Source organism: Fundulus heteroclitus, chromosome 5, assembly GCF_011125445.2.
Source record: "Fundulus heteroclitus isolate FHET01 chromosome 5, MU-UCD_Fhet_4.1, whole genome shotgun sequence".
Lineage (NCBI taxonomy): Eukaryota > Metazoa > Chordata > Actinopteri > Cyprinodontiformes > Fundulidae > Fundulus > Fundulus heteroclitus.
In genome coordinates this window covers 9,939,586-9,965,277 of record NC_046365.1, presented here as the reverse complement: position 1 = coordinate 9,965,277, position 25,692 = coordinate 9,939,586, and the positions used below count along the sequence as shown (strand labels likewise).

Genomic DNA, 25,692 nt, shown 5'->3' with positions numbered 1-25,692 from the left:
TGGGCAATGGCTGGCTAGGGAGGCAGTGGTTTAGATTGCTACTTTGCATTTAATCAGTTTAGTTCAGTAGTTTGTTACTTTTCTGTTATTTGTTTTTTCTTTTTTACATATTAGAGCTGGTCGTTGTTGGGTTGGTGTATTTTCAGTTTATCTATAATCTACTTATTATAGATAGATGTTCATTTAAATAAAACGGTTGTCGGTTAAGTATGGTACAGATGTTTAATTAAAAATATTGTAACTAAATTAACGAATAAATTTGATACTCTCATTCATGTTTTATATATTAGAGATGTTCAAAGGTATGTTTCGCTACCCTAAATATGGAAAGAGTAAAAAAAGCGCTCCAGGGTAAACGGAGAGCAAGACATTAACGAATGTACGCGAGGGAATGTCACAGGAAAAATAGTCGATGCTTTCTCCACCATGTTTTCTTTCTTTGGGTTTGCAACAAACCAAAAAATGTTTGCTCCGATGGGAGAGCATAAAATAACACTGGTTGATTCGTAACTTTATCTGATGAGATTGTATTATAATTTCTGTATGCAGTGTCTGATCTGCAGCCAGATACCAACTACTTTATTCTCGCTCAAATTACGGCTTTCGAGAACGAATTAGAACTCTGTGATTGCATGAAATGGTTCTCTTCCAAACACTAGAATATTATACGGGTGTCTCGATAAGTTAGTTTTTCCATTTAAGTGAAAATATAAGAATTTGTCATACAGTGATGCATTTTACGTGTTTACATCTGGTAATTTTGGTGATATCTTACAGCTGATTTAAAAAAACACAAAACTGAGTTGCTTGGGAAATGGAACATTACATAGATGATGAAAAAGGCTTTTGATAGAGAAATGTCATGGTAAGGCCATGATATGACATCTACAAATATGGCGCAGACTGTTGACAACAATAAGCCACTAACATTGTTGAAATAAAACTCTGTTCGGGGATGGCTGCATCCGAGCGTGATAATAAAAAGTTGAGTGGAAGGAAAAAGTTGTGGTTATTAAAAATGTATGCAAGAAATGGAAATAATCTCAACGTTAAGCCGATTTGTAAAGCAAAGTTCAAAAGTTTGGGGGAGATGGGTAACGGCAGGGCTGTGGGGTGGCTTCAAGAGCAACCACACAACACAGATGTAACCAAAACACAGACCTAAACTGTTGCAGTCCTTGTTTTAGGTCATTTATGTACTAGAGATTCTGTCAGAAGCGTCTTACATGGGGAAGGCAGAGAAAATAATAAAGTAGTTGCTCTGTGGAATCTGCCTCCACTACCAAAAATACCTACTACTAGTTTAATAACGATTAAATTGCTGTCCTTGCTGAGCAGCAACTGGGTTTACCCAAATCCCACAGAGCCTTTGTGGAGTATTGTCAGAGGGCAGAGAGGAGACACCAGAGCCAACAATGCAGCCAAGCTGAAGGCAATTATTAAAGCAACCTGGGTCTCCTGAATACGTCAGGGGAGCCACAGGCTGATCACCTCCATGCAACACAGCATGTATGCGTGTAATACGGGCAAAAGGAGTCCTGATCAAGTTCATGTGCTTTACAAACTTTTTAGTAGGGAGGTATTTGTGTATTAAAAATCACTTGCATTGGTTCGTGGTAATCTTTGCAAGTTTTCATTAGCTTGACGCCATACTCATTACAAAGTGAGTTTGCAGTTATCCGATGTCATTCCTTTTTGACAAGTATATCTATAAAAATTAAATGCAGAAATTAAAGAAACTATTTGGTGATATTCCAATGTACTGAGTTGCACCTGAACGTGAGCAATCTTCCTTTTAAGAAACGTTTATCTTAAGTACAACAGCGTGATATGCTTCCAATAAACAGTTTTTTAAAGTCATCATGTTCATGGGGTTCCCATTTGAGGGTTTCTACAACCTTTCACTTGTTCAGGTTTGCAGGTAGCTGGCTTAGGCAGAGTGCCCCGTTGTCTATGTTAGTCTGACACAAAGTGAACAACCAGACAAGTCTTCACTCTCCTTCACAGCTATGGGCGAGTCCAGGTTTTCCTTGTCAACCTGAGTTACATGAGCTTGTGTTGCGATTGAGAAAGCGACCTTCAAGGTAAAACCAGGAGACACTTCCAGGCTAGATTAATCACTTTTCAGACCAAAATGTCTTGGTAAGCCACTTTGGTAAGCCAATTTCAAAAGGGACTTGTCAAAAGTGTAATAATCTTAGCAGGAATTGTAGATTTAGAGCTTTTGGGGAAATTGACTGGCAAGACCAAGGTCAGTGGAAACTGATCCGAATCATTTTTTAGCGTGTTTTATGAATCAACATGGGTCACTTTCATCGCCATGTGAAGTTTGACGCAGTTTTTTCCCCCTAAAACTATGTTGGTACTGTGAGACTTTTATTTGTTTTTAGCAAACTCACACGCTGAAGCCTTAGCACATATTAAAACCATAGAGGCAGATTTGCTGCCTCCTTTGGGGGGAGGGGGGGGGGGGGGGGGTGTCAATTACTAAATTTTAATTTTAGCTCAACTCCACTATAATCAAAGTTTTACTTTTTTATACACTTGGGCAAATAGGCATCATCTCCCAGCGGCTCAATGCTGCTGAAACTTGAGTTCTATGGAAGGTGAGGCAGGCTGGAGAAGCTCAGTGTTGCTAGGCGCAGCAGACCAGGTGGCCATTTTGAGTCTCAGTGAATCCAGATGCAGGCAGGCAGGCAGGGTGGGGGAAGGGCAGAGTTGCGCACTAGTAGTTGGAATGCAGTGTCTGCCCTCAATAGCTGACAGATTTTTTTTTTCCCACAATACTTTTAGCCTTCTTGGAAAATTTCTTGCATTATGTGCATGATTAGTATTAACTATTAATTGTATTTGAACAAGAAAACATGCTCTGTATCCCTGTCCCAAACAGCTTGGTGTCAGATTTCCTTTGGGATACACTGGTTGAAACCCCCAAAACCTATCTCAACAGGGACATAAAATGTTCTCATTTCCTTCCTCTGTCATTTCATGTGTTCCTGTAATAGATTTGGAGCAGTTTGGGATCAGATCAGGTGAAAGATAAAAAAAAATAAATAAATAAAAAAAAAAAAAAAACAAAAAAAAAAAACATAACAGTTCTAGTTCCAGGTCAACGTGCACAGCACACATGGACTCTTGCAACAACAAACACTTAAAGCTGGAATTTATTTGATAAAAATAATGTTCAAAGATAGCTGTTGTTGCTCTCGTTCTTGCTGGGGATTTTTTGTGGGCGGAGCCAGTAACATGATCTGCTCTTGCTTCTGCTCAGCATGCTGTTCGCAGCAACACTGGTGGCCATTTTGTGTTTCTGCAGTGGCAGAAAGGAGAAGAAGAGGGGGATGGGCAACGACTGCACAGCTAGTTTTGAGTTTTTCTCAGAACAGTTGTTTTAATGAGCATGGGAAATGCCAAAGAACACTAAAATAAAGTATTTTAGTTTGTTTTTTTTAATGAAAATCCCAGTTTTATCATCAGTGGTGTTGTGTGTGTTTTCAACATGCTAACAGAAAATAAGTTTGGAGTCAACTAGCCAAACAGTGATATGTGAACTTTTGATACACCAGGTATTCTACCTGTGCGCATTTTCATAGTAGTGGTCTTTGTTCCTGGTCCCAGAGGGGAGCCACCCTCCTGCTGGAATGGTTCAGCCTGTTTAAACAGCAACCACTCCCTGCTGTGGGAGAGGCTGGGCGGGTAGAGACTGTTCACTGTCGCAGGCTCTGCTCTGGGGTTGTTGTTTTTTTTTTTTTTTTCACCTAGCCTGAGACTGTGTGGCTAATGTGCGCCATATCTTACTTGCACATGTAAGAAATGCTGAGTAATTGCAACTTGATGCAGAAATGAGTGTAATAGTTGGTTAATGTGTAAGACAATGATTGATTTAGACTTTTTAGAAGGATTGATGTTGTCAACTGTTAGGAAAGGTGTACTGTGTTGTATTCTAGAGGTTAGTGGGGTTATTTCACATTCTCTGTGAAAGCAGTCAAAGCAGACTCAAAGCATTTTTCCGTTTTTTTTCTTTTAGTGCAGTGTTGCGTTTCCCCCCCCCCCTCTTTTGTGTTTAATGCCCCTCCCCCACTCATCTTCCAGCCCCCCTCCTTTGAGAGTGGTACGGTCCATGTTTGAGCAGCAGAGGACGTTCCAGAGACACACAGGCTGTGTGTGTGTAAGAGAGAGAAAAGGTGGGAGGACGGGGGACGGGGGAGGGGGAGGGTGCAATTTAGCGATGGCCGTGCACTGTTAGCTAAGCTCTAACTTGGGTGATTGGTGCATCGCTGAGCCAAATTGGAAGTGGCTTATTTTTTTGCCTTTTTTTTTTTTATTTAAATAACTATTAGGAGGATAAACATAAAAATAATTTAAAGAAACTGTTGCCGTTTATTGTTTGAATCAAACACTTTTTGCTGATTTACTTTACTGATTAATAATATCGTTCTTACCCTCATTTTAACTGATCTACCATGTTCTGAAAGGGTCAGATAGTAGTAGTTTGGTTTAAATGTACTTCTGGTAATGCAGTTCCTGAGAGCTGTGCTGAAAATTTTGTGATTTTTATTGTATTCTATTTTTGCTTTGTGGTTGAAAGGTTGAGGTAAAGCAAAAGGCATCTGGAAAAAAAGCCTTCTTCAGTGGGAGGAACCAGAAACCAAACCTATTGTTATTTGTCAGGTTGCCGCACAGACTGTTGGGCTGAATTTAGCACCCCCCCCCCCAATCCTTGTTTGTATCTTTACATTTTTGATGATAGTTTAAATACCCAAATAGCCTTTGTGCATTAACTAAGCTTTAAGGTCTTTGGAAAAAATACATTTACAAAAGTATATTGCTACCAGTTTGAGAGAGGGACAGAGAGAGAAAGAAATTTTATATTTTGGTAAGAAAAATCTTCCAGATGATAAAGTTTGGTCTCCTCTAAAAGCCTGTGCTTTTGCTGCAATCATTGAAAGACCTTTGAGATCAAATTACAGTCTGATTAAGGTTCTCTGTAGTTCACCCAGAGACAATCACAGAGTGAGAGAACTTGGCTGAGGCTAACATGATTAGTACTCAGCCCAGTGGCAACATGGACTCAGTTTATAGCACATAGTACTGCAGGTGATCTTTGTAACTGTGCTGCACAGTGACACATTATTTGTACTAAGAATTTTGTTTGCTTTTTAATTTCATAAAAAAAGACCATTCAAGCAAATTCAAAATGTACAGTAATAATCAATGACTTTTTCACAACAGTAGTTAAGTGTTGTCATTGACCTTTTTATTCATGAAACTAAAGTTGACTGTTAAGTTTGTTTAAAAGACAAATAGGGGGCAGAGAGCCTTCCCCTCCCCCCCCTGCCCTGTTTTGTCATAGTGGTACGTCCCGGGCTTCATGGTATTTCCACACTGTGGACTAGTTTGTGCTAGAGGTGGGGGATGGGTGTTGCTAAGCAACGGACTGTGCAGTGTACATCCCCTGTCTGCGCGCCGCTAGCTATGGTTGTAAAGGATAATCACCATTGTGCATATTAAAGTGGAGCTGGAACAATTTCTGGTGTGTGAGTTACTTTTGAAATCTGTAAATATGTCATTAAGTTATGACAAGAGACAAATATTAAATATTATTGAACTTTTACTATATCATGTTAGGCTGCATGGCACAGAAAGCACTGAAAGGGAAACTTTTTTTTGTTTCTTTTTAAAATGTTTAGGTAAGCCCCAGAATTTTCTCACTTTGACTACACACCCTTCTATTTAACACACCCCTGCTATGAGCAAGATGGACTGATCCCAACAGAGCACCTCCCCCTTTCTTTTATATTCTGGTGCCGCCATCTCAGCTGTTCCCTGCTCACACAATCAGCAAATAATATGGAGGGCCCTTTCCCACACATCCTGCAGAAGGTTGCCATTTCTTTTTTAAGCATGCTTTACATTACTGACTAACTAAAACTGCTCTGTTCTTCTTGATTTGAGGTGCATATTTTAGCTAAAACTTTAGACTGTTGTTTAGCAGAAATAAAAAAGGTTTACATTTAAATTTACTTTGTTTTAACAGTAACCCGAGTGTTCAGATTACTTAACTCATTTGACATGTTTTTTCTTTCAAATAAACAGTGGTTTAGGGAATTGCCTATTTGGATGCAATCTCTTATTCCTGCTTTATATGACTATATTGGGTTGCATATGATGTGTGTGTATAATAGCGCTGGAGGGTCACATGACATGGAAATTGATTTGCCAAAATTGGATGGACTTAATGATGTGCAGCATAGGTTTAGATGTGTGAAATTGCTGGTTGTTGTTTTTTTTTCCTTTTCTTGGTGCTGATGTCCATGCAGTCCTCTGCTTCCCCCTCACAAATCTGTGACATCAGTTCCTGTGCAATTTCATTCTGTAATACTTTAAAATGCTTTTTCCTGTAAAAGTATATGTAATGAATTTCATTTGCATTAGTATTCTGGAATGGTGCCTGGGAATATAGTAAACAATGACTGCCGTCAATCAACTTTCATTCTTAAGTTACTGCTTCGAATATTGAATGTTGGACAACTTGGATGAGCAACAAGTCACAATCAAGAGGACAGCAAATTGCAGAGGCTCCATACTAAAATAAAAAATGACTGAGACACTAGCAGAGCGAAAATCCAATCCGATCTTTTTCCAAACACAGTACACTAACAACTGTACTCTTACGTGTGAATGTCGTTACTAAGAAAATATTCTATATCTATAGGGTCTATTCTATAGGCTTATTCGTCAGGGTCTATCCGTGAGTCCTTCATACCTCCGTCCGTTGAGGTGCGCAATAACCAATATTCCCTCTAGGTGGCAGTGCTGAGCGCCAATGATTCGTCACTGATCAAACACGGCGACGGTCCAATACGTGATTTTGTTGTATTTGCTCCGTAAGTAACTTTTTGTTTGTCCCTGTGCCCCGGACACGACACATCATATGTGTGGGTAGTTGCGGACAAGCTCCGCAAGTTGTTCCTCGAATCCCGCCATTGTTTAAAGCCCAGAATTACAACCTTCTTTGTGATTTTGTTGACATTTTGTACTACAAACTCAATAGCGCCCCCACCGTTTCCGGTAGTATTGCTCCGTATTGATCCGTTTCGTCCGTAATCGTAAGCTCCCAATTTTCGTGTCAAAATGCGGACGAAATCGACGGTTAGAACGTATGAAACACTCCACACGTATCCGTATCCGTCTTTTACGTGAGGTATGAATGGGCCTTAAAGCTGCTTTTTTTGCCACAATGTTACACATCACAGATTTTTTGTAGCTGATCCTCTTTATGCACTCTACATGCAGAACAATGCTTACATGTGTGTCAAGCTAATGACGCTGACATGCTACTTTTTATTATCAGCGTGGTGTCCTTGAAAATTAACACATTAGTATTTTCAAATATTACTTCAGTTACTGTTGATGAAGCAAGCCAGAACTTGACTTGCCCAGGTTGCACAGCTTCAGAATGCAGACACTTGGAGCGTCCTCTATTTATGATGATGTCACATCTTTAACGCCGTTGACTGTTCACTCAAGACAGATGGCGGGTATATTTTAAATTACGTTAACAACCGTGCAAGAACAAAAAAAAATTATCTTTGCAAGAAAACCCCGCAATCATTAAGATCGGCAGTGTAAATATGGCTACAGCAGTTTGTTAAAAATTAAACCAACATGGAGCTGCAAGACGTTATCTAAAATAAAACTGCATGTTCTATGACCTGTCTAAACACGTATGTGGTTCAATCAGGCTGAGACTGAGACTAAGGCTACATTCACACTGTAGGTCTTGATGCTCAATTACGATTTTAGTTTTTTTAGATGAAGTTGAATTTTTTTGAGGTGGCCGTTATCAGACTTCTGTCTGAACAGTTCAAAACCGCAAAGCGACCCGCATATGCAGATAACAGAAGGAGACGTCACACAGCAGCGCACTGTTTGAGGAAGCAATGGTATATGGAATTGTTTCTAGAAGTGATCAATAGTTTTGTTTAAAAAAACTCAAGGAAAATAAAACGCAAATACCAGCAGACATCTCTGCTTGCTATTATTAGAAAGCTGCTGGGCAATGAGATCCGACAATATTAAGACCACATCATAGCAAGACCAAATAAGGTAAGAAGAAATAAAGATAGCTATTAACAATGGTCTTTTATGGAGCGCTAGCTGCTACTACTGTGTGTAGACGTATCGTGAGAGACAGCAGAGTCACCTGAAAAACAGAAACAATGCGGCATGACCGTCCAAACTGCAGATGCTTTGAAAAATATCTGATACGTATCCCAATTAGTACCATATATGGACGTGGCACAGATCGGAACTTTTTGGGGGTGAAAAGATCGGAATTGGGCCGTTCACACTGCCGTGAAAAAGACAGATATAGGTCGCAAATGGACAAAAAGATCGGATTTCGGTCGCATTTTCCTGCAGTGTGAACATAGCCTTATAGGAGGTAACAGGAAGGTGGAATACAAAGTTTCTCTGTTTTTATTTTATTAAAGGTCTTCAACCTATGTCTTGTCGCCAAATAAACTGGATTCGAAAATGTTGGCTGCATTTGACTCATTAAGTTGAGGATTTGCATGCTGTAGGCTAGGGAAGTCCCAAAGAGACTGTCATGTTGGTAATGCTAGCCAGCTAAGCGTGCTAATCGCTAACACAAGGTTCTAGGATTGTTATGTTGAACATTCTCTATGAGTTACTCTGCTTTTAGTATAAAGCATTGTTGGTCGCTCAGGGCGGTGCGGTTGGAAAGAATATTTAAAATGCTGTATTTATGTGCTCAAATTGTATCGCTAAGTCAAAATTTTACAAATGCCAGTAATTGGCTGCTAAATTCTAATGGGCGTATCTCAAACTGAGATATATATTTTTTTTAACAATTGATTGGTTAAAATTGTTAAAGGGGGAGGGGTGACAGGAGGGAGAATTTTTGATTAATACTCTGCATTTTACATTCTTTCAGTTTATCGACGACTGAGTACAATTATTGTCCTTAATGTTTCCAACTCAGAAGAACATCCAGGTCTTTCTATATCTTCTGCTTTTAATGCTGTCGGTGTTTGATATTTTTTGCATTGAGACTCTTCATCAAAAGAAGTTCAAATGTACAATAAAGGTCATCCCGTCTTTTCTCTGCGCTAAAACCCGATGCTTTCAAATTCATAACTTTAGAGTTGTATAGCAAGTGACATAAGAAGGAAGTTTATCAGCAAAACCATGCTTTTCTGCCGGAAACAAGTGACGGTTTAACAATATTATCTCTGAACCACCAAGCCTAACAGCACAATCTGATTTTTTTTCCAGTTCATTAAATAGCACAAAGACATACAATAACTACTTTTCACATGTTTCTGTTCGCCAAATTTTGCTGCTAACAAAGGCTTTCTTTTCACAACAGTGCTTTTAGATTTAAAAGCCTTGGTTCTGATCAAGTTAGAAAATTACCTTTACTAGCTGCTAAAAGAACAAGTAAAATTAAATGTTTGAAACAATTTTTTTATTTTACTTTTTATGTTTGCTGCTGAAGTGCAGCAAAAAAAATAATCCATATTATACACGGCAGTGCTGCAACACAATCTATCTGACAGAGTCCATTTTCAGCTAGCTACAGATTTCAGCCTGACAACAAACAGCAGAGCTGGCCGCCATTTTGAGTTTGTGCACCGAATCCATGCTCGGTTATTGAGGCCGCAGGATGGGGGAGGGGGCATTATGCTCTGCGCAGCGTGCAATAACATTGGAATGTGAAGTGGAACGTTGACCATGCTTGCCATTTCACATCGCTCCACTTTTTTTAATGCAGATTTATTTTTTGTCTTTCTATGATCATCATTGTTTTAAGCAATAAATACATTGTTTCTCTCTCATGATTTAAAGCAAGGACTTACTAATCATAGCAAAGAGCATGCTTCCAGTGAGAGAACAGAGCAGGAATGGTTTAGGGAGTTGAGCGTGTGCGCCAGCATCCCGCTCTGGTGCTTTAGTGTCAAGTATACACTCAGTCCTATTACTTTTCCACATACATAGGGCTGCCTCCAAAGGTACAAAAGGCTGCCTTGCAAAGGTGCAGAAGGCTAAATCAAACATTGCTCGACTGTAGCGGCACCACATGATCAAGTCTGCTGCAGTCTTACCGATCAGCAATGCAGAAACAGTAAAACTAACCAACTCTACACAGAAAAAGGAAACTCCCTCATTACTCTAATCAGACCCACCATTTAAACATTTTTACCACCCTGATACCGACGGAAACCTTAAAGTCAGTTGTTCATTCTATCGCACTAATCGCAGATTTCTATAGATTGAAATACTGACAAAAACGTCATGGTTTTAAGGTTGTCTCGAGACAAATAAAGCTATTAAGTGTTTGACTAAATGGTAGTATGTCAGTATAAATGTAATGATTTTTCAAAGCTTCTTTCTGCTGCATCTCAGCAGAGCAACAGCTCTTTTCATAGATGTTAATGTATGAACATTTGTCTGTGCTACATTGTCAGAAGCTCTAAATACTTAAAGCACAACAGGATCCTGTAATAGATTGCTTTAAAATTCCCTATATGGCGGGAAGTGCCTCTGAACGTTTATATGCTACATGTATTTTCCTTCGAATGAAATGAAGAGCGAAGATCCCAGTTGCAGCTCAAGATGTGTAGATAGATCGTTTAATTCAGTGGAGCTAAATTGAGGCTTACGTTTTAATTTGCCCGATATGTGATATTATGAAAATCACTCAAATCTTCTTTTTTTTCCCTCTGTTCAGGTTGTCAACAGATCTGGTATTGAATTCATGACCGAGGACCCTTTGGTTTAAAGGTGAGCCCCAGATTAGAAGTCTTTTGCACTTATTTTTGTTATTATTGCTATGATTTTTGCAGCGGTTTCCTGCATCACATTTAAGTGTAAATCTTATTGATTAAACAAACATGATAATGTCAGTCGTGTATGCTTATATAATGGAGATTTGTGACAATGCTGCAACTAGCCACAGTTGTACGGTGTGTGGGGAACAAAAATCCAACCTTGTATGGAAAGCCCTCCATGTTTTGCATAACCTCTTTGCTGCTGCAAGGACTGCCCCAGTTAGTCTGCTCTGATTCGCTGAGGATTCAGCCAATTGCTGAATGGGGGGATGGGAAGAAGCCTGGGCTACTGCTGTTGTTTTAACTCGTGTCCTTTCTTCTGCTCTCTGGATCCGGGCTTAGGGTTTAGGTAAACAGGAAATTGATAGCCCAATCCAAACTAAAATTAGGAAGACTGGATCCTGAAAGAATTTGAGCTTTCTGATAGATTCAAGATTGGGTTCTTACTCACTGAGATGCTGCTTTTGATTATGTCTCTAGAGCAGTGACTGTGTGGATCAGATTATAAAGACTTAATTTCACTTAAATACTGAGGAATCTGCTGCAACGGACTGCTGGAGAACCGATCAATTTGAAATAAATAGATCTGTAACAGAACCCTCTAGAAAAGAGCAAACAAAAAGGTAGAAGAGCACTACAGGGACCTCTAGTGTTTTGGATCAGGCTCTACAGCCATTAGGGCGCAAAGATCAACATAGACGCAGACGCGGAACAAACTGGACTAGACTGATCGTGCTCCTTGAGTCTAATCTGTCCTTGTCACCTTACAGGAAACAATGGAAGTTGTTGCGACAGAAGAAAAAAAGAAAATCTTTCGTGCCCGGAAAACCATGAAGATTAGTGATCGTCTACAACTGGAAAGCCTTCACAGCACTTTACTGAACTCTTCTGCGGGCCTGTCCAACCCGTCCCCACCACCGCTCGTGAATGGCACACACAAGGAAGATGGGCAAAAGTTGGGTGACAAGGAGCAAAACAGCTGCTCCGACCCAAACTCTCCCCAGGCGGCTTCCCCTGCCACTCCCGGCTCTCTAAGCTCTCCGGCACCATTCCTGTCCCTAAATCTGTCACCCTCCCCGGGCTCCTCCCAAAGTCCCAACCCACAGGAAGAAGCTACGTCTAAATTGTCGCCACCCCCCTCAGAATCCCACGATTCCAAGAAGACACAGGATGATGAGAAGAAGGGTTCTTCACCATCCCCACAAATTGAGGCCATTGCACCAGTGTCAGCAGAATGCAAGGAGCTGCAGAAGGAAGTCGCTGACGTGATCCCAGTGGATGAAATGGAGGTAAATGCTCAGAAATGTCCGGAAAACGTAATAGTTTTTGTGCATTTTTTTTTTTTTTTGACTGATTAACAAAAACTGTGTAAATTGCTAAACGCTGAGCTAAACTTAATGGTAACTTTTGAATTTCATAAAGCCTAGCATATGAAAATGTTGAATTAATTCCTTGTTCGTACCCTCAATCAGGAAAAAAAAGCTGCTCCTGAAGAGCCAGTTGTGGACTTGGAGAAGGATTCTGATAAACGGTCTCCTGAGCCATCTGCACTGTCTGAATGTATAGAACCAATGGATGTTGACAACGACTCGACACATACCATTGACTCTGAGGATTCCACGTCCTCACCAAAATATGAAAAGCCTCCTTCCCCCAGTGTTGTGCCCTCCAGTTCTTCAGCATCTCCCCGAGAGTCTGGTGAGGGTAAACGGCCAACAGCTGAAACCAAAGAGGAAGACGTTAAAGGGGAAGATGATGAGAAAGCCTCTGTTAAGACAGGATCAAACCGGGAAGAAAAGCTGAAGGTGGACACAATAAAATTGCAGCTCATAAAGGCGGAACGTGATGCCGGACAAACTAAAGGACCAAGTCGACCATCATCCACCCCACCTTGTAACACAGGTATAATACAGTGGACACACTGCATTTGGTGGCAACAGAATAACTCTATTCCCAAAGAAAAAGATATTTGAAGTAAACCTGTCTGTCATAAGTGTCACTGTAGACACAATTGGCATTTATTACAGGCTTGGACAAGCATGGGACACAGAAGTGCCAAAGCGTATTTAAGACTCAAACCTTTTTCGCATTTTGTCGCATAACACCCTTGGATTTCAAAATTTTCATTAGGATTTTGTGTGATGCATATTTGTGAAGTGGAAGGAAAAAGGATACACGATTTTCAGTCTTTTTTTTCCAAATATTAGACTGCAAAGTGTGCCAAAAGTTTTTATGCAGTCAGTAATTTATAGATCTTGCTTTCTGTCCAATTAGAGCTCCAATTTATTTATTTTTTGGGGGGGGTGTTTCAACCAGCTTAGCACTTCAAGAGACCAAACTTCCCTGTCCATGCTGAAGCAAAGCCTCCCCACAGCATGATGCTGCCACCGCCATATTTCACTGTAGAGACGGTTTGATCAGAGTGACACAGTGTTAGATTTCTGCCCTGCATTCTTTTGTATGTTGGCCGAAAAGTTGTTTTTTCCTGGGTCCCATCTGACCAGAGGCTTTACATGTACATTTAGGATTTAGATCATTAACTGAACCAAGCAGGTTAGTGACCAGTGTGTTCTTCTGTTACTCACAGAACAAGGGAAGGGGAGCTCCATGCCGGGGCTAAAACGCACTTTATCAGAGGGACATGAAAACGACGCATTTACTGTGAAGCAAGAGGGGAAGAGGGCCAAGGTGGAGCATGAGGAGCTGGAGGCCCAACTGGAGCTCAAAATCACAGCAAAAGCTGGCAGCCATCAAAAACTGGAAAAGGTTTGTGTTCATCTATCCTGACTCTTGGGCTCGCAAAATAATTTCTCTTTTTGATGGCATGATTGCACTTAAAATCTTATTTCTTCTTTTCTTTTTTTTATCATTCAGATCGTCCAACAGCTCGTGAATGAGCGTCTGAAGATTCTGGAGCTGACAATCTTTGAAAAACATTTCCAAGATTTAAAGGACAGAGTAGACAAAATCGACTGTGCCACTAAACACCAAACTGCCATTAACTCACTCCAAGTAAGTAGACAGGTAGCCTTCCACTTGGAGAACATCTGCAATAATGTAAGGCAGTTAGAAATGTAAGTTTATTATTTACGTCTTTCAGAGCAAGATCGCTCGACTGGCCAAGAAGTTTGGAGAGGCGAATCAGATGTCGGAAAACAAAAGAAAACAGGAGGTAAGATGGGATTTATTTTTTCTTACTGTTTTGTTTATTTGACATATCTGCACTTAGCGTGCAAGGTTTAGTCAGATCAGGCTATGAAACAGGGTTGGGGTACATGAGCAACCGTGATTGTTGTAGGGGGCTGGATGAACACTTATTCTCAAAATATATTACATACATATATATAATAATAAATTGTTAAAATAAGGCTGTTATCACTGAGAACCACAGTGTGTTCTCCACAGATAGAACCACTTGACCCTTGAGTCAAGTAAAGAAATAAAGTTAGGCTGTAGAATATTAGAAAATTGCAATATTGTTGGCTCCAGCACTGTTACCTTCAGCGTCTTGTGCACATTGTGTATGTGGTCATCTACTCCAGAGAGGCTGAAGATCTTATTGGCATGCAACTCCAAAACAATTGTTGCATTCCAAACAGCCCTTTGCAATATTATTATTGCGCACACAGGTTTTGCAACGATATATTGTGCTGCCTTACTTATAAGTCCATGTATTGTTAAAAGAAATCTACCTCAGGGTTTCTGCAAGTTTGTTAACTTAAAAAACATTTTAGATCCACATAATTTAAAATTTAAGACTTAAAGAAATCACAAATAATTAACTTAACTTAATTATTAATGTTTACCAACTTCAGTAAGTTGAATATAGCTTTGCCAACTGAGACTCCCTCCTCTGGTATGTGACTCAACACCAAATAACTTGAAGGCAGACGGCCGCCGCGGTACACCTTGGTTTTTGTTCAGTTTTCAGCGATCCACAGAGTTTTACTGAGATCCTGGCTGGAAGCATTGTAGCTCTCTTTGGGATTTGTCAGAAACGCAGACTTGGGAAATTTGATGGCATGGTTGTCAAGTTCCAACAGTCGGAACTGTGTGCTCTGCTCCCATCCGTCCACCTGGAAAATGTTCGCTCCCTAGTGAGCAAAATGCCCAAGCTGCTCTCTCTTAGCACGAGGAACTAAGACTTGCGTGGATCTGCCGTCCTCAGCTTCACCAAATGCTGCGTCAGTGAACATATCCTGGACTCCACACTTGTAATCTCCAAATTCCACATCTTCCATGACCGTTCCGTTCACATACATGCACGTCCGTCCAACAGAGCAACTACGTTATGTTAATTAATGAGAACCGTACCACATTCTCCGTGACTTCTCCGAACGTTCACTGTCAAAATACAGAACAAGTCTATTTTCTGCTGTGTTCCGGTCCGTCGGACTCCAGCCAGAGAGAAATAGGCCACTATTTTCTACTGAAATTCCTATAAAATAATGATGTATGGGTTGAAATGTCTATTAACGTAAGCTAAAACACAATTCAAATATTTTAAATACAAAAATATATGTTTTGGTGGCCAATGTACTAAAATATGCCGAGTCGATGTAATATCAGCAACAGAGAACTTTTTGGACGTTGGATGAATGAAAAGTTTGTTTCGTTTTCAGCTCTTTTATATCCCCTTTTTATGCCGTGAACTTGTACCTCTTGCACGTGCTCTCCTTGAAGCTCCAAGGAACTCAGAGCAGAGCAAGACGGAGTATCCATGGATGTAGTAGACATTGCTTTTCACAGACTGATGGAGGCGGTCTGGAACAGGCCGGCCAGGTACAGGAGCAGAGGATGTCGAATCTGGGGTAATGCCGTCCTCCCAGCTGTTTCGAGCAGACCATAGTGCATTGCTCTCGGAAGGAGTGGGATCTGCTTTTTATTTAAATATGAAAAATGGCTCGGTGAGCTGACAACAGCCCATAAACCGGGGTTTTCTTCACATCCGAGGAGGCAGCGTCGGACCAAAGAAGAGGCTTACATCAATGGGGATGGAGGCCTGTGTAACCAGTCAAGAAATAAACTGGCCAAGGAGACCAAGACAGCCAAGAGAAACTATAGCTTGAAGCTAAAACGCTGCTTCTCAATCAACGTCTCTGCTACAGTTTGAAGGACCTTAAACACCAGTAATAGTTGGTCCACCTGAGTCGCTGACAACCTCAACAGCTTCTTCCATTGGTTTGAAAACCAGCCATTCACGCCTCACTCCCAGAAATGCATCAACATGGGGGTTAAATGACATGTTGCCCTGACGTCTGTGGCCATGAAATACCTTGAGCCACTGGTGTTCTGAAGGAGATCACAGTGCCCTTGCTGGACTCCCTGCTGTTGGCTTTCTGGGTAAACTGGTTGGCAGATGATGCAGCCAACTTGGAACTACACTGCATCCTGCACTACCGCAACCACCCTGGAACGTACGGCAGATTCCTATTTGTGTACTTCAGCTCGGCCTTCAACAGTGTCAGCCCAAGAATCTTCCACCGGAAACTGTCCCAGCTCAAAGTCCTGGACTCTACCTGTCAGTGAATCATCAGGTTCCTGATTGGCCGGTAGCAGTCGGTAATACTGGAGAGCATCTTCACCCACACAAGAACCATCAGCATCGATGCCCCCCAAGGGTGTGTTCTCTCCCCACTCCTCTTCTTCTTCACGCACCTCGTTGGTCTGTGAAACTGCTGAAGCTTGTGGAAGACATCACTGTCATTGGTCTGATCCAGGACAGTAATGAGTCTGCATACAGACAGGAGCTGGATCGGCTGGCTGGTCTGGACTGGTGCCATCAGAACCGCCTGATTTCGATAGTTAGCTTAAAAACTGTTGCTGATAACTGTTAATGTAGAGACTACTCTGTGAAAGCCGCTAAAGTTGGATGACCTAAATGCTAAAGCAACTGGCACACATACCAGAGCAGAAATCCACTTAGGCAAGGTAACAAAATTATATTTACTCAAAGAAGCTATACCTGAATTTATTTTTGTCTGGTTAAGAAAAATGCTTTTAATGCAATGTGTTAAAAGCTGCAGTGATAATAACATTAACCAATTGATTGCGCAATCGGGACAACTTTTCTCTGTCAACGGCACACGAGCACCGTTGACATTTGCAATAATAAAATATTATTTACCCAAGAAGTTGCCATTTATGTCAAAGAAAACCAAAGAAAAGTCCCTCGATGAAGCCTTGTTTCCTCCAGAGGATCGTGCACAAGGTTGAGATGCGTATTTAGTCCCGTACATGTCGAGGGTTTCTCCTTTTGGGGGGGGGGGGGCTGTTGGGGGCGTGGCTTACAGTTCAAACGTAGCTCCTCTCCCTACTAATGGTTTGAATTTGTGCAGGATCAGGGATAGTCCCTTTAAGTTACTTAGCAAAGATATTTTTCGTCATTCATGTAGGTCTTAAATTGAAATCATTATCGTCTCAAAGAGTTCTCAAATATAAAAACGTTTGAGGAAAGCAATAGATAAACAAATTTAGACCTGGCTTACTGTATTTTGAGACCTAGTACAGAAAATCCAGGTATATTTAGAACTTTGTTCTCGGTGGGGGTTGGCCCAAAAATATCCAGGTCTGATCTAAATGTTGTCTGTCTGATTTCCACAGGCGCTCGCTGCTGCTGCTGCTGCTACTGCTGCCGCTAATGCCGCTACTGCTGCCAAGCCTGCAACTGTTACAAACAACTCCCAAGCCCCACGGTAAGGATCTCCATACCAGGAGCAATTTCCTACCTAAGTTCTGTCCAGTCCTATTTCTAATTTATCGATTTACAAAACCACTGATGCTTCAGTTGTAAGGGTTATTTGTGCAAGTTCACTACAAGCTCACGTTTTCAAGCCTTTTCCATCAAATGTAAGCAGTCTGTGATATTTTGTGTGAGTAGAGTTTGGCTTTTGTAAGAACGTGACAATACCGGACTGAAGCCAGTACTACACAGGAGACCGTGCACAGCGCCATCAGGTGACATTGTCCCAGGTTGCTAACTGTAACCATTCAAAGTGAACCTAAACCTAATGGACAGAAAAATCTAATCCTCCTATCCTGTCAGCATCGGCTTTAGAACTCTCCCCAATACTTGCTAGGAATAAGCCCTTCCCCCGGTGTTTGGTACCTGCACCATGTCCTGGGTCTTGTGACGTTCTACAATGTGATAACCTGAGCGTTTCTTCAGGCAGTGCAGAGTGTAGTTAAAACTGCACCTCTCCTCCCAACAGCGTGCTCCGTGGGCAGACAGTAGAGCCGCAGCCTGAGGCGCCCAGAGAGGGAGGGGCGCCCTCTCTCGGCAAGACCCCTGCACTGTCTGTCAAGAAGGAGAAAGAAGAGCTGGATATTGGGGAGGAGAAGGAGCCAGACATGGCGCGCCATACCGCTATGGCAAGAAAGCTGGCAGAATACAGTGAGGGAAGATGCCGAGCTGATGTGAAGCTCCGCACAATTTCATCTCAGTTGGAGAGAGAGCTTTATCACAACTGCCAGAGAAGCTCAGGGAATCCCAGGCCCGACCGCTATGCATCCTACATATTCCGCTACTTGGTCCCATATGACGTCTACTGCGACTGGGTCGCAAAGGTCAATTATGTCGGACTGATGGGCAAGGAGGCTCTGCCCAGAAACTTAAGGAGGACAATAAAGATGTACATCGACCGTCGTTTTCCGTTGCTGTCTACCGACAGGTGGAGAGAGATCCGCGACGCTATCAATGAAATTCTCAGAGTAAAGAGGAGACCGGACTTTTTCCGAGAATACGACGACAGTACTGGCGTTCTCTTTTGACGCACTGATGCACTTTAAGTAAAAGCATACTGGGACAGCTGTCGAAACAAAAAAACCAACAAAACAATAAACCGTGGAGCACATAAAAGTCTTTATTTAGAAAAATCACTAACATGTTAACAAGGACTCCTTGTGACTTTGTGCCACAGTTGAAAAATAATAAACAATTAAAAACCTGATGTTGTAATGTAGAATTAAACCCAAACTTTGACTGTAAGCTGGAGTCTATCTGCAAGATGTTCAAAGATGGCTGAATGAGATGGAATAAATTGATGTGTCCCCACCCCAACTTACTTAGTCGTCATCCTGTCATGGACATACAAGGCTTCTTATATCAGTAACCCTAAGCATGAGCAATCTTTCTGAACAGGCCAGTCCGGACCTCTGTTGAAGTAAAGCAGACTCCAGCAACTGTTTCTTCACCCAGCACAGCGGGTAAGTAGTAGCGTTTCCTCTTATCTACAGTGCTTCAAAATTAGTCATACAACTTACACCTTTCATTGTTTTGTTGAGTCACAACCACAAAGTTAGATACAGTATTTAAAGACTATGAAGTGGAAATAAAAGGATGAAGGTTTTTATTTTTCATTTTATTTTATTTTGACAAAAAAATGTGGCATGCATTTCCACATGCCACATGTGCTGCGGCTCTTTGCAGCTCCCCCGGTGTTACCACGACCCTCTTAGCTGCTTCTTTGATCAATCCTCTCTTTGTCTGACTTGTCAGTTCAGAGAGGGCATGTCTCCGTAGGTTGGCAGTGCCATAAACCTCCGCTTTTCTATAGAAAGAAAAGGCTCTCGTGATGTCACACTATAATACTAGCTCCTACTAATGTGTAGGATTAAGGCAGATCCAGGCTTCAGCATCAGTACAGTACACATAATATGTATGTGTACTGGGATAGGTTTCTGGCCTTAAACAGTCAGTTTGATGGCTGAGATGAAGAAGACCCTTAAGATGACTTGTTTTCGAATGTATCTGTGGGGGTGGGGGTGGGGGGGGGGTTATCTGTAGCATTCCCTCTAAAATGCACCTTGCTGGTGTGCTTTGAAGTGATGGTGAGGAAATTGGCTTCTCCATCAAAGTCATTACTGGCTGTGCTTAGGCCAAGTTGCACCCTGGATGTGATCTTAAAAGAGAAACTGGTACACAGAATCCATGAGTTCATTTAAATCATTTAGATTTTTTTTAAACTAAGTACTCAAAAGTATATATGTGAGCTACGAAACACCGTACTGCTTGCAGCCAATAAGAGACTTATCCAACCCCCTTAAAAGCCTCATTATGTCATGTATTGGACTGTAGCCTCTCACAATAAATACAATCACCCCTCTTTGCATGTTTTCTCCATGTTCTCGTGTTTTTTTTTTTTCTTTTGCTTTACTTCCCACGGTCTCTTTTTAATCACTACCTGTAGAACTGGCTTTAAAAAAGCTGATAGGAGCAAGTACAGTACCAGAATGCCTGTGGGGATTCCCTATAGATTTAAATGGCGGTCCGTGAGATGCTCTAATGTTTTTATAAACTGAAGTTTGGGGTTGTAACCAGACAAAATGTGAAACCGTTCAAGGGGAATGTATGTTTTTGCAATTTACTACAAAGTTGTTTAGATCCATCTTTGCTGATAAACTGACCATTAACAAAACAACCTGATTACAGGTTATCTAGAAGTTTCCATGTTTCCTCCTTACTGATATGGACGATTTTCTTGTTTGTCTATCCAGTAGTTCCAGTTGCTGCTCCTCTGTCAGTCTCTACTGCGTCCCCAGCCTCTGCCGCCGTCCCAGCTTCCACCTCCACCACCACCACCACCATAGTCCCACAGGGCTCCATACTGCAGCTGATCACCTCCAGCTCCAATGTTGCCTCCACTCTGGCCACCGGCATCACCACTCAGAGCCAACCGGGCACGCTGGTGCTGAAAACAACCCCCGGAAGCGGCATGATGACTGCAGGCCAACCGCTCGTCATCCAGCTGCCTCTGTCGGTGAACGGCCAAACGGGAACTCTCGTCAACTTCCCCGTCTCATCTTTGGCCGCGGCCACTTCGCTGAACAAGGCCAAAACCACCCCAACCACCACCACCTTCATTCTCAAGCCTTCCCCCGCTGCCAATGCGCCGGCAGCCCCCACCTCGACCGCTTCCACCCTTCCCACTCTGCAGGCCTCCACCAGCCAGGGGGCCACCACGCAGATCTCCCTGGCCCGAGCTGTCTATCAAGGCGGGGCGGGAAGAATAACCACACCCAATGCTGGGGTGTCTGTGACCACAGTCAGAGCCCCGGCTCAGTCTGTCTCTGTGGCTGGTGCCGTCTCCTCAGCCTCTTCACCTGCAACCTCAGGGCCAGCAGCGACAGGCTCCACTGCACCAGGAACGCCACAAGGGACATCTCTCACGTCCAAGACTGGTGAGGACATAGTAAAAGTAGTGGCACAATGCTCCCTTCTTCTTCTCTTAGTTATACGTCTTCATTAACACTGTTCTATGCTTTTTAGACAACCAAACTCCTGCAGCCACTCCATCTAAAGCCGCTGCACCTCCACCTCCAGCACGACCCAAAGGCTCCGTCATTGATCTCACCGAGGACGACGACGATGTACAAGGTACAAAGGAGCTTTTCTTTTTTTCTTTTTTTTTTTTGTTTCTCGTCAAAACTGATCTGTCATCATGGTTTTGTTTTTCATAGTGCATAAAGAGCATCCTTGTATAACTATCATCATCCTGTGTTTTTCAGTGACAGGGGTGAAGAACGCCCAGGGTGCAACCGCCTCACCCGCGCCCCGATCCAACCCAATCATCAGCATTCCCAACAGTAAGTGGTCAATCAGTTTTAGTTTTGTTTTTTTCTGGCGGCACTCCTCAGATTTGTTTTTAAAACCTGCTGGTATTTTAATGTGTTCATAAGGTCATGCAGAGTGCATGACCTTATGAACACGTTGCTGGGAACACAAGGTTCCCAGCAACACTCCCTCATCATGACACATCCTCCACCATACTTCAGAGCATATTTATCCTATTTCCTTACAACAAATGAGATTTTGCCACCAATAATTGTATAAAATTCAGTTTATTTCTAAATGTAATTAATTGCATCTACACAAATAGTTTTTTTTTTTTTTTTTAGTCTGACATTATGTTGCTGCAGTAACACTTCTTCACCACGGTGAAGTGCCTTTAGCACTGGTATATAAACCAATGCTAAAGGCTTTATACAAGAAAGATGTACTGACCCAAACCCTCAGAATTTAAAATCACACAAATTCCCATTTTTACTACCTTAGTGTGATGTTTCGCTCATGCCTGTCTTATAATGTATGTGTGTTTGTTCTTTTCACAGCTGCAGGAACAAGATCATCCCCAAAAGCCAATCAGACCTCCACAGGCAATCCCCAGATTACGGTGCATCACCGCCCCCTGCAGGTGAATATAGAAATCTGCCTTAACGTATTCAACCCAAAGCTACACTTTATTCAGTCTTACGCAGTTATTACCCTATAAGATGATTGATTCATTAGATATTTTTTTGACTAATTATGTGTTAAAGGTGTTTTGAACTGGTGGGAAGCAGGAAAGAAATGTGCCTTAGTGTTAGACATGTTAAAGATTGTTTTCCCTTTTTAAAGTGCCTACCAGTCATACCAACGTCTCTTGTGTAGGAGTCCTCACTGAAGCCCCGCACTGTAACCACTACAACTCCGTCCCGCGGCGCCGGCGCGGTGCTGCCCCCTCTTCCTGTCGCTCCTGCGCCGCAGCGTTTGCCCCCAGAGGCGGAGCAGACCTCGCCCCCCCAGCAACTGCAACTGAAGCTGGTGCCGGGTCAGACCGGCATCGTGCTGTCCTGGAGCGTCACGGAAACCGATCGAAGCTGCGCGACTGTGGAAAGCTATCACCTCTATGCCTTCCATCAAGACAACTCCAGCAGTGGTACGGCTCAGCAGCACTGGAAGAAGATAGGCGAGGTGAACGCCCTGCCTCTGCCCATGGCCTGCACGCTGACCCAGTTCCAGTCCGGCTCCACGTACCATTTTGCTGTCCGAGCCAAAGACATTTACGGCCGCTTTGGTTCTTTCTGCGAACCTCAATGCACAAATGTCATCAGTTCCAGCTCAAGCTAAACCGTTACAATATAAAGACTTTTTTTCATTTCTACATATGTATTTTACTTCTGACTTATTTTTTATTATTTTTTTGCTTTGTTTTAAAATCTAAAATATTGTATGCTGAACAGATGCAGTATCTGTAAATAAGTCTACACATAAAACCTGGACTTGGATAAATAAACCAGCGAACAGCTGGCTTTGGTTCCCTGTATGTGATGTGTTCTTTTGTGATCTAAGCTGTTGTGTAAATGACGTATTATTTTCGCCTCTCTACCAGTTCAGATATTTATGTTGTTCACTCCAGCAAGTCAGACCAAGACTGTTTTGTTTAGGATCTTTTTTCTTTACTTATTAGGTTACAGGAATATTGATGTAAACTCAATTGCACAAATATGTATACTTGTGTGGTAGAAACAGCATTACTTTTTAAAGTTCCGTCTGGCAACCAGACTTTGAAAAACGTAATAAAAAGTTTTATTAAAGTGGTTTCCTTATTTTATTTTCTACTACGTAATCCTTAGCAATAGTAGTTCCCTACTGAGACGATGGCTATCATTGAATCAACTTAATATTTACACTGTCCACTTATACAGTTCCAAAACGTTCCACGATTTATTTTCATCATTTGCTTACCCAGCAACATATTCAGAGAGCAGATTTAATATAGATTTACAGAAGGGGAAAAAACATGGGTCAAATTAAAAGGGGTTATAATTTATGCAACCTGCTAGTGAGACAACCAGAAGCTTTGAGAAAGGCGACAGTATAGATCTTGGCTAAACCTGAGGAATGAACCAGACAACTGCAAGTGACAGTTTTATTAATATGATTAAATTGGGAGTTTCATTGATTTTACTATTTTGTTGACATTAGAAATGTGTATCACAGCTATGATCATAACCTCTCTGTTGCTTTTAGCTATTGTTGATTTACATAAGTTGGTGTTTAAATCATGAGAAATTATCAATGCAACAGTTTGTCACATATAAATTCACGATGGCCTGACACAACTGGGTCAGCATCTCCAAATATACAGTTCTTGTGGGTTGTCCCTGGTCTGCGTTGGTCGTATAAATGTACACTTGTCCAAGAAGGGAATGACAGGGGAGCAAAGTGCTGGCCCATGTTGACCAATCCCAACAGAAGAGCTCCTGTAGCTCATTATTACCCAACATTGGTATATATTACTGGATTTGATGTCACGTGACTGCAGCATGGCACAGGCGCTATAGCTATGTATTCAGGGCTGCTGCAGCAGTAGAGCCTTTAAAAGGCCAGTAAACATTTATAAGTACAGTCATGGCCAAAAGTATTGAGAACGATTCAAATTTTAATATTTACAAAGTCTACTGCTTCAGTTTTTATAATGGCAATTTGCATAAACTCCAGAATGTTATAAAGAGTGATCAGTGTAACAGCAATTAATTGCTGTTACACTGCTGTTAAAGTCAATATTTGCCTAGAAAATTAACTTTATCCCCCAAAACACATTTCAACGTCATTGCAGCCCTGCCTTGAAAGGACCAGCTAACATGGTTTCAGTGATTGCTCCATTAACACAGGTGTGGGTGGTGATGAGGACAGGGCTGGAGATCAATCTGTCATGATTAAGTAAGAATGACACCACTGGACACTTTAAAAAGAGGCTGGTGCTTGGCATCATTGTTTCTCTTGTGTGAAACATGGTTATCTCTAAAGAAACGCGTGCAGTCATCATTGCACTGCACAAAAATGGCCCAACAGGGAAGAGAATCGCAGCTAGAAACATTGCACCTCAGTCAACAATCTATCGCATCATCAAGAACTTCAAGGAGAGAGGTTCCATTGTTGTCAAAAAGGCTCCAGGGCGCCCAAGAAAGACCAGCAAGAACCAGGACCGTCTCTTAAAAGTGTTTCAGCAGCGGGATCGGGCTACCAGCAGTGCAGAGCTTGCTCAGGAATGGCAGCAGGCAGATGTGAGTGCATCTGCACACACTGTGAGGCGGAGACTCTTGGAGCAAGACCTGGTCTCAAGGAGGGCAGCAAAGAAGCCACTTCTCTCCAGGAAAAACATCAGGGACAGACTGATATTCTGCAAAAGGTACAGGGAGTGGACTGCTGAGGACTGGGGTGAAGTCATTTTCTCTGATGAATCCCCTTTCTGATTGTTTGGGACATCTGGAAAACAGCTTGTTCGGAGAAGACGAGGTGAGCACTACCACCAGTCTTGTCTCATGCCAACTGTAAAGCATCCTGAAACCATTCATGTGTGGGGTTGCTTCTCAGCCAAGGGAGTCGGCTCTCTCACAGTCTTACCTAAAAACACAGCCATGAATAAAGAATGGTACCAGAATGTCCTCTGAGAGCAACTTCTCCCAACCGCCCAAGAGCAGTTTGGTGATGAACAAAGCTTTTTCCAGCATTATGGAGCACCTTGCCATAAAGCAAAGGTGATATCTAACCGGCTCAGGGAACAAAACATAGAGATTTTGGGTCCATGGCCTGGAAACTCCCCTGATCTCAATCCCATTGAAAACTTGTGGTCAATCATCAAAAGACGGGTGGAAAAACGAAAACCTAGGAATTCTGACCAAATGCAAGCATTGATTGTGCAAGAATGGACTGCTATCAGTCAGGGTTTGGTCCAGAAGTTGATTGAGAACATGCCAGGGAGAATTGCAGAGGTCCTGAAGAAAAGGGGTCAAAACTGCAAATATTGATTTGCTGCATTAACTCATTCTGTCATTAAAAGCTTTTGTTACTCATAATATGATTGCAATTGTATTTCTGTATGTATGTAATGACAACATCTGACATACACACATGAAAACCAGAGGGCAGCATATCATGTGAAAATATAATATTTGTTAAAGTATTCATTCTCAATACTTTGGGCCATGACTGTAGAATGATGTGGCTTTGAAAGTTTGACTTGAAATCTGATGTGTAATTTAATTTGCTAGAAATTCTTGGAAAATAAGCGAT

General features: G+C 41.9%; 1 protein-coding gene and 1 pseudogene across 1 annotated transcript; both read left to right on the top strand.

The window, feature by feature from the left end:
* LOC118556412 overlaps positions 1-3,395 on the top strand; it is a 42,472-nt pseudogene extending 39,077 nt beyond the window's left edge.
* Positions 3,396-5,828: 2,433 nt separating this feature from the next.
* Positions 5,829-23,214, top strand: LOC105920211 (activating transcription factor 7 interacting protein). Its single transcript, XM_012855734.3, has 14 exons — positions 5,829-5,883; positions 10,757-10,809; positions 11,627-12,145; positions 12,329-12,758; positions 13,444-13,622; positions 13,731-13,868; positions 13,957-14,028; positions 17,460-17,551; positions 18,997-19,061; positions 20,352-21,035; positions 21,124-21,231; positions 21,363-21,440; positions 21,966-22,048; positions 22,285-23,214. Exons 3-14 carry the CDS (start codon positions 11,633-11,635, stop codon positions 22,741-22,743), a joined length of 2,901 nt encoding a protein of 966 aa, XP_012711188.2. The 5' UTR covers positions 5,829-5,883; positions 10,757-10,809; positions 11,627-11,632; the 3' UTR covers positions 22,744-23,214.
* Positions 23,215-25,692: the final 2,478 nt, after the last annotated feature.